Consider the following 11,873-nt stretch of genomic DNA (forward strand, 5'->3'; position numbering starts at 1 on the left):
CGACCAGGAGCCTAACCGCTTCGTAGTTCAGGGTTCTTCCCGAACTGATGTTTCGGACGCGACACAAGAGTTATATCGGGCAAGTATAAACCATTATGTTCTCCCTCTGCCGACCTAAATTTGTTACCTGAAGGTGTTCCGCGAGCATCAGAACAACGGTGCAGAATACTTCTCCGTTTCCCCACGGGCTGCACATCGCATTCATCTTTGGGCCATTTGCCAACGACTTCAGAAGGAAACGAATACTAAGATTTCAGTGGACGTGAACAATAACATGATTTCCCTCACCGGCCATAAAAGCGCACTGTCATCAGCGCGCCGGAGCATTTTATCGTATGCGCGTCAGATAGACGATGAAAAACACACCCATTATATTGTTCCAACGAGCAAAGATCTCCGGAGGGTTCTGATGATCTCCTTGCCTCGTATCATCTCTCAGTGTGGTGGGCCAGAAGATGAGGAGGAAGCTCGGCAAATGTTCACAATGTGAGTGAGCATCTTTGGATTCGGGAGTCGGTTTCGACTGACACGGTCGGCAGAACGAACCCAGGTGAAAATGGGGGTACTGGAGAAATGATCGTCGATCTGTGGTGTCATCCATCTATGTCAAGTCCGTTGAGGGAAGGCCTCACTCGAGAGGTCGAGGAATTCATGCAGAATCGTATGCGCGAAATATGGGCAATTCGCGTTCCCACGTGGCGTGTGCATGCATTACGAAACTCTCACATCTTCAGAAGGTACGACGACAAGAATCCAGACGGCACACTGATGCCATCCATTGCGGTTCTTGAGAAGAGATTTGGGGTTCAAATCGCATTCCCTGACTCCAAGCGACCAACTTGGGACCAACAACCGATCAAGAACATGCCTAGTCCGAGACCAGGCGACGGGTCCGAAGTGCAGTTCACGAAGCTTAGGGGTTCTCAAGCTCAACTTCCCTTGATGGTAAGCGAGCTTGAGGTGAGTTGTGCCCACCGTGATTTTCCGGTGATGCCCCGCTTATTCTGCTGTTTTCAGGATCGCATGAAGCGTTTTCTACAGGTCACTCTTCGAGTCCCCGCCCAATTCCATCGTGACCTCAAATCAACAAATGTCATCAAGCGTCTCGAGTCCATGGGCGTTGATGCCCAAATATCCAACCCCATGGATGACCACTTTGAATGTCTTCTAAGTGCAGTGCGCCAGGAGGATCTGGAAGCAGGACAACATGACATTTCACGCATGGCGAGCAGAATATCTAAGGGATGGCCTGCCATAGATCCACTGCCCACGGCGAAACGAAAAACAAGCAGGGAAGGCAATGTGATCATTAACGAGCCAGATCGTGTGAGAGACTTGCCTCCACCTCCACGAGGCGAGGGACCGATCACACGGGAGCGAACAAGATCGGTACGCGTTAAGCCCTAGGATGCAAGCGACTGCACTATGACGAAATAATACGCAGTGATGATGAACTCCGTTCCCCGTGCCATAGGACTCGAACAACCCACCGCTCTACACCCAGTATATTCCGATGCAACCACTTTTACCGCACTTATCCACAGTCGTCCTTTTCTCCCACCATCCACAATTCCTTTAATTCACTAACGTCCTGACTGTAATTTCTTTCCCCCGATTCAGCGTGTATAATGACAGCATGCTGGTAGGGCGTCATTTGTATTTGATATTCACAAGAGAATCAAAGTACATGGTTGATGCGTGTTAACGAAAATGTAGTGTTCTGACAAGTACGGTAAAGATGACAGAGTTATGTACACATGGGCAAAAAAAGACTGATGTGAGGGAACTGTACATAAATGGGTGAACTGTGTGTGTAGACACTAGACGTTTTCAGCCAAAACCCGAAAACAATATGCGGAAGCTGAACCGGGGAAAACCAAAAGCATATATCTGGCAAATGGAGTAAAACACAAAGCCAACATGTCAAGATCATCTCAATTTCGCACGGCCATCTTCTGAAGCAGAGGGTGAACCCACGCTTTCCCAATCTGATATGCTGAGAGGTCCTCCACCCCTAGGCTCAAGGTCACTAACGGAGTGATGAGATGGGCTGGAGGCTTCCGATACGTTCTCATTCATATGGGTGTGGGCATTCCGGATATCTTCGATCCCCAAGTCGTCAAAGCTCCCACTGCCGATGGAAAATGCCAAATGCGACTCCCCTGATTCGGATGGCGCAACTTCACCATCCGTCCATGAAAATGCAGAGACTGACGCTTCTGACCATGCATTTGGTGAGCTCTCGAATACACCCAGAGCGCCATTGTGCATATTGAACGAGGGGCCGAGGTAGTTGTAAGGAGGAGGTGAGGATAAGTCCATGTTAGGAGAAAGAGCGAAGACCTGAGGATGGGGAGAGGATGCGTGTGACAGGGTTGGATGACGGGCGTTTGTTGATGGCGATGTGTCTGTAAATTGTCTGCTTACCCCTGGAGAAGGGAAGGAGAGAAGGTCATTACTCAGTTCACCAATCGGAGGTGTGGGAGTAGAACCATGCAGGACGGAGTCAGGTGCCTTGGTTGATTCGGGGTTCGGATCAGCAAACGGGTTCGGCAGGATCGATGGTGGCTGCTGTACCAACGCAGTGACTGCGTTTCCTGCGGATGACAAGGGCGTCAGTGGGATTTGAGGGATGGGCAAATTTGACTAAAGGAAAGGGTTAAGATAACGACGCGGTGTGCAGCGGTTCCTTCCATCTCACCTTGTCGAGCTCCATCATTTCAACACCTGTCGAGGTGGATGCATCGTCATTTCGTCTGTTCTTCCGCTCCCGGACTTGATTAGAGTCCAAGACACTGTCAATTAGACGCTCCAGAGCCGAAGAGGTGGCATGATTCTCTCTATCACCTAAAGTGTGTGCGTTGGATGTGTCTGATAAGGCATGGCGCCTAGGGGGCGGCACCGCAGCCACTTCTACAGGAGCAGTCCCAGAAGCGCGCTTGCGCGCGTGCCACCAACCCTTAGCCTTTACCGAAACCCTCTGTATCTCCGGTTTGATATGAGGCTCCCAAGCCTATATACGAATAACCGTTACATGAAGCAAAATGCCTCGGAGAAATAAACCGCTCGCCTCTTTAACAGCGTAGGCAACCACCACGGTGGCTACGACTGAGACAACGACAACAGCGGCTACTGGGGGTGACATTACAAAGTGGGAAGGTGGTGACTACGGCAACTTGGATCGCGGTATCGAGGAAGCGCATCCGGAGTTGATATAGTCCACGTGCAGTTTCCCACGGCTCCGTTGCTCTTTTGACTGCCAAGAACCTGCATCGCAATCGTTTTGACTCCGTACGTTGTTACAAAGAAAGTAGAAACCAGCGCTCCTATTCTTTTGGGTTGTTAAACAGCGAGCAAGAGATGCAGGGCTACACGAAATACAAGAAAAGAAAGAGAGGCGTGGGAAAGCGGACGAACTAGGGGAAAATGACGACATGAAGCACCCACCAACTTGCATGTTAGTCAATTTGGACAGATCCCGAGGGCAAATAGAAGAATTTGCACCCAGTGCGACGAACCATCGACACCTTTATGCTGACTGGCGACAAAAAAAAAGACAAATAACTATGGACACAGTTCACCGATTACCAGGCGCAAGAACAAATGGCCGAACACCATTACACCGAAGGTTTAGAAAGGTTGAGGCGCATGGCATTGGCCTCGCTAACTGTCCGAGCTTGTAACCAACCCCGCTCTCTGTTTGGTCGGTGGTTCTGACTCAAGTGGGAACACTGCTGAGCACTCCCGACGCACCTGGAAGCCCCCGAGCCAGGGGGACGTTCGGGTCCACAATGCGACCTAAAGAGTGCTAGCCTTCAGTTGGCTAGTGATTTTAATGGCGCGAGCGATGTCAGGGGTGGAGACGAACGCAGTCAGCCGATAGATGCTGTCGTGGGCTGGGCGGATTAGCGCTTCATCTGCTGAAATTCTGTCCATGGAAATAACTGTCATCAGGTCCCTGTCACTCAGGTCTATACTTGGGGACGTCTCTTATTTGACAAAGGTCTTGTGTGGTCGAACGTCGCTGAGTATTTGTTGGCTAGATGCACACTCTCCATCCAGGTGCACTACGCGTTACTGCGTGTCCAGTGATGCGAAACCTCCCACGCAGAACTGGTCTCCGAAATTGATGGGAGTCGGAATATATTGGGAGCAGAGGAATCAAACCTTTGAGCCACTGGATCTTGCGGCTGAACGCAAGAGGCTCGCCTCGCTACCTTCTTCAGAAGCTGCCGAAGATGCTGTCCTGCAAGAGTACATTCATCAACAATAATACTAACATCTCAAGCTAGGGGGCTCCGGTACAACTACCGTGAATGCCCCCTGTGGAATCCGGCCTCTGCCATGAGTGACGCCATGCTCTTGGCGGTAAGAAGCCTCCACCCTGATGGCTTCCAAACGATGGTGATTCCCGTGGCGAGGACGGGAGTCTGGCCGCGTGGACAATCAGTACTAGTGGACGACGTCCCACAGGAAGAAATGAACGAAAGTCAGGACATCACAGCGCTTAGCGTGTTTGGGGACTATATTTTGTTCGTTGGCCATTCCACAACGTGGAAATAATGACAAGTGAAGTGCTGCGGACGCGAGTCACTGGAACAGCCATTATTACATGTCCAAACAAATCTGGAAATATGTATGTCAGCTTCCAGCTCACTCGGTCGTCCATCCAGGATCGGCATTAATGCTTCCTTGAATAGTGTCCACCTACTTGACCTTGACTTAGGTTCGTTCTCTCCGATATATGCGACATTACCTATTTAAATAGGATGAGTTGTAGATGAGCAATACGTATATAGTACAAACCCCATGAAGGCTGGCTAGGACGGGTTCTAGATCCATCGGAACTACTAGTAGTCACAGAACCGAAGTCAAACCCGATGATTCCGACTCCCAGACAGTTCAGTCCCCCGTGTACCCAACCTACTGCCCACGCTAACCGGCCAACCAATCGAGCTGCATTTTTTCCGGTGCCATAATCTTATCGAGCTGAACTCGGGCGTCAAAGGGCCACCTGGAACCAGCATTATGTCACCACGCCAGACCAGCCGTGTAAGATACGAGTCATGGTATAGGAGGAAACGGCGCCACGGGGAGGAAGTATGCTCAATCAATAATTTTAAGGACCCCAATCCTCGCGCTCAGAGATCTGTCCACAATTGGCGTTTATGCGCAAGTGTCCGACTCATTTCGACACTTACCAGACTTGGACCTGTGAATGTGCGTTCTTGCAAGCTGTGCATTAGTTTTCGTTGTCGGCCCCTGATCGGGGTCCACGTTGCGTTAAGGCATTCAGAGTGCAGCAGCCTGTTGCGTTTGGGGCATGCTTCAGTCCCTACTTCCAAAACGGTATTCCAGCACATCCGTTTTCTCGGCTGTAACTGGCCACAGGACGCCGGGGACACATTCGTGTGCTCGCTCGGTTGCTCTCCCGTAACCACGCGGGCGGTTTTAACACTTAGATTCGAGAAGTCGATTTATCCGTTACAGTATCAATACAGGCCAGGACGTAAGGGGCGCAGCCATCCATTCCATTTTATCCATTCAGTGTCCTAGAAGGTATTGTGACAATCGGTGCCTGAAAGGTTGATGGATGAACGAGCGACAGGGGAACGGATGATCAAGGGGCGAAAGGAAAACGGTGCCTCATCAATAAACCAATAGATAGATGACTGATGTAACCTGGGGAGTGTCGATCGTAGAGCAGTGAGACGAGTGGCTACCAAGACAGACAGAGAAAGCAGGAGACATGTAGCTGGACGTGTTGGAATCCAGTACATATCGGGGCAAACGTTGGACAAAGTGGGGAGTGTATGAGGAGTTAGTGAAATCGGGCAGGACGTGTGAAATTGAAAGGAGGGACACGATGTGAGTCTCATGTTCTCAGGACATAAAAACCAAATAAAAACAAAAACTGGAACGAGGGACACTGAAAACGTGACCCCAGCATTGTGAAATGTATTGCCGGATGTGAAATTGGGGGAGTAACCTAAATAGGCAGCTCGGCTTGATGTTTCCATATTCAATTGCAGTTTTGACATTTGCATAGGGCTCACTGCGTGTAAGGATTGCTGGACGAATCCCAAGGCGGCAGTGACTATACAATCTCGCCGCAAATTCTCGCCGCGAAGGGCCATGTCACAATGCCAGAGGGTATGGACATACCCATGTCCTCCATGCGGGCCATGTCTGTCTGGATAATAGCCATGGGGGCCAGGCCCAAGGTCCCGAATACGTTATGTTGCATGAGCAAGGGGTGAGAATGTGCCTGCGACCGAATTAGACGATTTCGCTGTACTATTTGATAATATGTGACATTTTTCCACCAAGATCATTCCATTCTCTTTTTCTTCTGTTCACGGCAGGATGAGCCCGGATTCCTCATTTAAAAGCCTTCCCTTGGTCATTCACTGGTACCCTCCCCCTCTGCGGCGCTCACGACCAGCGGAACAAGCTTGCCTCCTTTGTTCTGTTTTCTTTTCTGGGAAAGTTACAGTGGGGTTGTCCAACATGTTCAGGCGCGCTCTTTTCTTCCTTCTCCTCTTCACTGCTTCCGTGTTCGCCTTCCCCGCCCACAGGCGGGAGTTACGCCGCCTTGCACCTCAGCTTCGGGACCCTGTGCACGGAGAAACGAACGCGAAGCGATTCGCGAACGGCCTGCCTCCTTTACCACCAGCTTGGAGGAGGAATATTAGGGCCTCACGAACTGACGGTACGTCTGCCGTCACATTCACAAACGTACGAAAATATGACTCCAATATGGTTTGATTCCCAGCGGCCAAAAGGGCACAGGGCAGCGGCACAACGACTTGGAGCGGCAGAATTAAAGTAACTGGCGCGTCGGGTGGTGGGGCCCTTGGGTACCTCACATTGACCAGTGCTCAGGACCGGTGAGCGTTTCGTCTGCTTTCTCCAAGTTGTATCGCATCTGAGTTGGCGCTTTTTTGTCTCTTCTGGGATTGATCAATAGCTATATCGTAGGCAAGGCATCAAGCGCCGATACGTTTACGGCCACGTTATTTCAAAGTGGTATCACTCAGAGCGTGAGCTTTAAGGACACTGTGGGTTAATTTTTCTTTCTTTCTTCTACATCACCATTAAGTTTGTTTTTTAAATGCAACTTTCCAGAATGCTCCGAGTTCTCATCCCTATTTGGCTGGTCTTGTCTCGCCGGGTTCCCCACTCCGTACGACAAATCAGAATTTTGCTACTTTGGGAGATTCTGTGCAAAGTAAATCCGGGAGCAATCCACCAGCCTAACCCGATCTAATTCCATCCGAACGCAGCTTCTCCCAATAGTACCCCTCAATCTGGCGGTGGAGTTTCCATTGCTGGAGACGAATACGAGACGGCGATCTGGGATTATGACGCCTCATCTCAGAATATTGCACCCAAGTGGGTAAATCATGATAGCAGTGAGTGTCTTCTTTGTTCCATTCGGGGATTCGCGTCCTTGGGGGGTCAAGCCCTCTATCCACACTCGCTTACTTGGGACAATCCCGTGTAGGCACGCCAGCGATCTCAATCTTGTGGGATGCAACTGGACAGGCGATTTACCTCACGGCCAATCCGACGGGCGTTACCAGCGCTCATCCTGGGTCACAAATTGTGGTGCGTAAGCCGTCAGGATCGGCGTCTCGTTGTGTACGCGCCTGTTTTGCTGATTTTTACTCGCGTCTTGCAGACACTCTCTTTAGCTTGATGACGACCTGTAATGACAAGACCTGACTTCCCTCACTTGCTGGGCTCTTTACTTATCTTGGTATCCAGGCATTCAATCTAGTTTGGATGACTCTGCTATTTTCATTATGATTCAATGAATTGTTAACTTCAAGAAGCGTGTCCTTTTATACTAACGCACGGGAAACCATCGCAATGTTTTTCGCCGTATCGTGCTCAAGAACTACCCCTATGTTCATTCATTCCCGTTATCTTACGCAGAATTAATCTAGTTACTTTTAAGCTAGACATCAGAAAATGCTATGCTTCGTCGAGTCAGCAGGTTGTTGCTTCCCTTCTGAGTCGAATGCAGCTCCTCTGGCACATCATTGGTCCGGTGATATGACAGGCTCAGATCCCCATCAGTGGAGCGGAGGTTGTCAAACCATCCGCTCAAAGCAGCCAGTTCTCTAGTGACGTCAATGAAATGAAAGCAGATAGCTCGTCGAGTCTTCCGGGAGACTAGCGGTTGATGGCGATGACAAAGGGTATGTGCGTAGGTATCAGGGTTAGAGAGTATCTCGCTTGCCTTATATAAGGATGTCCGTATGGCACCCATGAGTTTGCAGCGCCAAGGCTGACCCGGAGGCCTATGACGTTAGATAACCATCAAACGGCGAACCCCAAGGAGAAACCAGACTCCCCAATGATGGTTAGAGCCCCGGTGGTGGTTGACCAATGATGACTAAGTTCCCAGTGTAAACCGCGAGCGACGGCACCAAACACGAGATGTATGATGTCGGATGAACGGCGAGCTCTACAGCAGTACTTTGGAATCGAGAGCAATAGCCCAAAGGTGTCTGATGAGCAGAATCCAACTCGTGGCAGAGTTTGACGCAAGATGATAAGGGGCGCCTTGAAATTCAGTCTGAAATCAGAAAGTATGCACTGAGATGCCAGCCAAATTCGAGGTGTTTGATACCGGATAAACTGCAGCTAGTTGGTGACCTCCGTGAGCTGACAAAGAGACAGTATGTTGATGCCGAGCGTGGAAGGTGGACATGCAATTTGGACAGCTGGACAGTTCAATAAAAACGGGCAGAGCAGAGAAGGGGACAATCGATACCTGGACAATACGTGGAATCAAATTCTAATGGTTGTGCCGGTGTCTAGCCTACATAACGGCGTAACCCCCCTCACAAAAAACTCCACTGGCTGCCAGATTGAGTGTTCCGGGCGACTTGAGAGCCGAACGAACTTGTCTTTGTGCAAGTGTAACCGAGTCGTGGGACGACAAGGACCTTGAATTCCGCCGCTATATATAGATAGCGCTTTAAGTTTCAGGTCATCGTTCGATTATTATTTCATATCGATCACCGACTATATAATAATATAAATTCCTCCTATTCACGGGAATCGCCGCTCACCTGCAACTCGGAGCGGTCCATCTCGTTCTGCCATGCTGCAGTGTTGAGGACGAGGGTCCTAACTTGCCTCCAGCATGGCGGTAGCTTCTGCAGGGGGAGTTCTGCTCTCGTCTCCCACCTGCTCGCTCTCGCTTTGGTGTGAACTGGTGAGTTTCCCTGGCGCAGCAAGGCTTGTAACTTACGCACGCTACCAACATGTTCCCCCTGGTTTCGCCTAGTTACCGCGCTCTCGTTCTTCTACTGATCGGTTGTCTCATCTCGTTGTTCACTCTGCACTTATTTCTTTGTCTACCCTCCACCTTCCCCAGCTCCTCCTATCATGCCTTGTTGTCCTGGAACACTCGTGTTCTGGTCTTTGTATTGGTACTGGTAATGGAGAAATCCCAAGTGCCCTATGATACCCGCTGAAGCCGTACTCGAAGGCAGGGCGCCACAGCGTTGGATTTGCTTCGTAAATGTAATAGCTCATCTAGGAACTTCCTTTTTTCTTGTATAGGAATGTTCTGGTTAGGCGCCAGTGATAGGAAGATGCCTACGCGAATTGGTCAATTAATGGCACTGCGTTCTTCCTGAAGCAATAACCTCGGTGTCAGTCGACGCAGTAAGCCACTTTTCTTGTTGCATCTCGGGCATGTTTCCATTTTCGAGGCTGCATGTAGCTGGTCGCCCAATCTTATGATCACACTAAGACTTATGTACATAATGAGATTCGAGTAGCCGATTGATCGTTGCAACCCCACAGTGATGTGTACGTAATCCGTCAGGCGGATCTATAAACTCGCCCAGACCCATAACATTGTGGAGGGCAAACTAGTGGATGGCCATCACGTAGACGAGTACATATCGGCGACGGAAGATCCGCTCAAACTCGCAGCACGTGGCCAAAAAAGGGACCAGTCCAGATAGAGTGTTATCATTGGCTCCTCGGCATAGGCCGATGATTCACCGGATGATCTGATTTGGTGGCCCCCGCGGTTTATCTCACCCCGCGTGCGATACGGCCCTGGAGAGCAGTTGAAAAGGCAAGAAGTGGTTTATCTGCATGCACTGCATGTCTTCACTTCCGAGCCCCTCATGTTGGAAAACTTCAGACTCGTACACAGGGCGTAGAGTTATTCAAAGCTCGCCTTAGGGGCGGAAGCGTACCATAGTTTTGAACTGTAACTTAGGTTGCATATCAGCTGAAATATATGATGGCCATTTGAATTGAATCCGGCAATGTTTATGGCCATGGGCCTGGAAGTTCAAATGTGGCATTCTCCCGTTCGCCCCCACCTTCAGGTCCATTGCGCTTAGGATGGCCTCTCAACTGGTTAGATCACCCATTCTCATTAATACACATGACTTGACTCATTGGTATTTCTTAGTCCTTGGCAAGATTCGTCCAGAGAGCCGTAAGGGGAGTGAAGAGACCCCAATCTGTAGGTCTCACTGTACTTATTTTTGTTTATCTAACTAATAATCTCTCAGCGTGCTTTATCTTCCCTACTCGTTCAATCACAGCCTAAACTTGCTTCACTTCCCCACTTCCCCGTCATCAAGATCTTGCCGACATCCCAAGATGATAATGAAATAACTGCTGTGCTATCGATGCGAGCTTTGACCCGACTGTTAACAATGCTGGAGAACCCCTCTCCTGGAGCAGGGCTAGCTGCTCCGCCAGAGAACTCTTGCTTCTCCTTTACGTCCATTCCCGGCAAAGGTATCGGTATGATAGCAACTACTCGCATCTCCCCGGGTGACCTCATCTTATCTGAGCGGCCCGTACTTGTGTTGCCTCAGAATCTGAAAGCCTCATACGGGGTAGATCCTCACCCTGTACATGAAGTTTGGCCCCTCCTAAGCTCAAACCAGCGGGAAAAAATAGAGTCACTTCGGAATGCTTTCGCCAGTCGCGAGACGTTGTTGGTGAATCCCGAGACATGGTCAAAGATCGGGCTCATTAGCACCAACGCTCTTAATGCAAGGCTTCCCGTTGCAACCGAAAACGGAAAAGAGGACTACGCGGGTATTTTCCCATCCATAGCGAGGTGCAATCACAGGTGCGTAATTTGCGAATCTGCTGGTAGTTATTTAGTCTGAATGAAGCACCGACTTCAGTTGCAGTCCAAATGCTATGTATGACTTTAATCCAAAAACTTTCAGTGCCTCCTTGATTGCCACCAGCCCCATCGAGGATGCCGAAGAAATCACCATAACCTACATCGATCCTTGCCTCTCTCAGAGTGCTCGCAAGGCATTGTTGCTTGAAAGTTATGATTTCGAGTGCGAGTGCCCCGCGTGTGTGTCATCAGACATTGCAAGCAGCGATCGACGCCGTATGCGGATATCCAATTTTATGGATCATTTGGAAGTCCCATCGCAAAAAAATGAGTTTAAGGATGACATCATTCCCTATCCTAATGTGGCCCTAACTCATCCGAGTACCACGCCATCAATTCTGCGGCGGGTGGTGTATGTCGCGGACGCCATCTTTCGCCTTATCGAGGAAGAGGGTCTACACGCACTGATCCCATCGAGCCCTATTTACCAAGTTGTCGAACGGGCGGCTTTTGCATCTGTGCTCCTTGGTGACAAGGATGTTTTCGACATTTGGTCCAGACAAGCCTCGATATATTCTCGAACAGCAAGGTGGATGCATAACGGGAAGCCATTACTAAGTGAAGATCAGTGGGAACAGGCCTTCAATGACCCAGAGGCGTATTTCGCAACTTGGGGCCGAAATAGCGATTCATGAATGTCGGCTTTCTCTTCTGATCCTATTTTGAACGGATTTTTAATCCCCAT

The 11,873-nt window shown here is 49.9% G+C and overlaps 5 protein-coding genes across 5 annotated transcripts; 4 read left to right on the top strand and 1 right to left on the bottom strand.

Annotated features, from left to right (window-relative positions):
• The first annotated feature begins 17 nt into the window (after positions 1–17).
• EI90DRAFT_2321059 (uncharacterized protein) lies at positions 18–1,668 on the top strand. The gene is made up of 4 exons (XM_039052877.1): positions 18–79; positions 134–486; positions 540–945; positions 1,018–1,668. Exons 2-4 carry the CDS (start codon positions 275–277, stop codon positions 1,405–1,407), a joined length of 1,008 nt encoding a protein of 335 aa, XP_038911624.1. The 5' UTR covers positions 18–79; positions 134–274; the 3' UTR covers positions 1,408–1,668.
• Positions 1,624–3,145, bottom strand: EI90DRAFT_3157285 (uncharacterized protein; the record flags this gene model as incomplete). The annotated part of the gene is made up of 3 exons (XM_039066102.1): positions 1,624–2,646; positions 2,702–2,980; positions 3,035–3,145. 3 exons carry the CDS (start codon positions 3,143–3,145, stop codon positions 1,930–1,932), a joined length of 1,107 nt encoding a protein of 368 aa, XP_038911625.1. The 3' UTR covers positions 1,624–1,929.
• A 2,875-nt stretch (positions 3,146–6,020) lies between these two features.
• On the top strand, positions 6,021–8,046 carry EI90DRAFT_3075014 (uncharacterized protein). Its single transcript, XM_039061537.1, has 7 exons — positions 6,021–6,712; positions 6,776–6,890; positions 6,971–7,061; positions 7,129–7,231; positions 7,287–7,415; positions 7,508–7,611; positions 7,685–8,046. The coding sequence occupies exons 1-7, from the start codon at positions 6,511–6,513 to the stop codon at positions 7,700–7,702; spliced, it is 762 nt and encodes a 253-aa protein (XP_038911626.1). The 5' UTR covers positions 6,021–6,510; the 3' UTR covers positions 7,703–8,046.
• Positions 8,047–9,079: 1,033 nt separating this feature from the next.
• On the top strand, positions 9,080–9,835 carry EI90DRAFT_3075017 (uncharacterized protein). Its single transcript, XM_039061538.1, has 2 exons — positions 9,080–9,232; positions 9,305–9,835. Exons 1-2 carry the CDS (start codon positions 9,161–9,163, stop codon positions 9,482–9,484), a joined length of 252 nt encoding a protein of 83 aa, XP_038911627.1. The 5' UTR covers positions 9,080–9,160; the 3' UTR covers positions 9,485–9,835.
• A 548-nt stretch (positions 9,836–10,383) lies between these two features.
• EI90DRAFT_3129735 (uncharacterized protein) lies at positions 10,384–11,823 on the top strand (the record flags this gene model as incomplete). The annotated part of the gene is made up of 4 exons (XM_039064237.1): positions 10,384–10,398; positions 10,454–10,507; positions 10,557–11,128; positions 11,193–11,823. The coding sequence occupies 4 exons, from the start codon at positions 10,384–10,386 to the stop codon at positions 11,821–11,823; spliced, it is 1,272 nt and encodes a 423-aa protein (XP_038911628.1).
• Between the last annotated feature and the right edge of the window lie 50 nt (positions 11,824–11,873).

This window comes from Cantharellus anzutake, assembly GCF_015039405.1.
Source record: "Cantharellus anzutake strain C23 chromosome Unknown EI90scaffold_60, whole genome shotgun sequence".
NCBI lineage: Eukaryota > Fungi > Basidiomycota > Agaricomycetes > Cantharellales > Hydnaceae > Cantharellus > Cantharellus anzutake.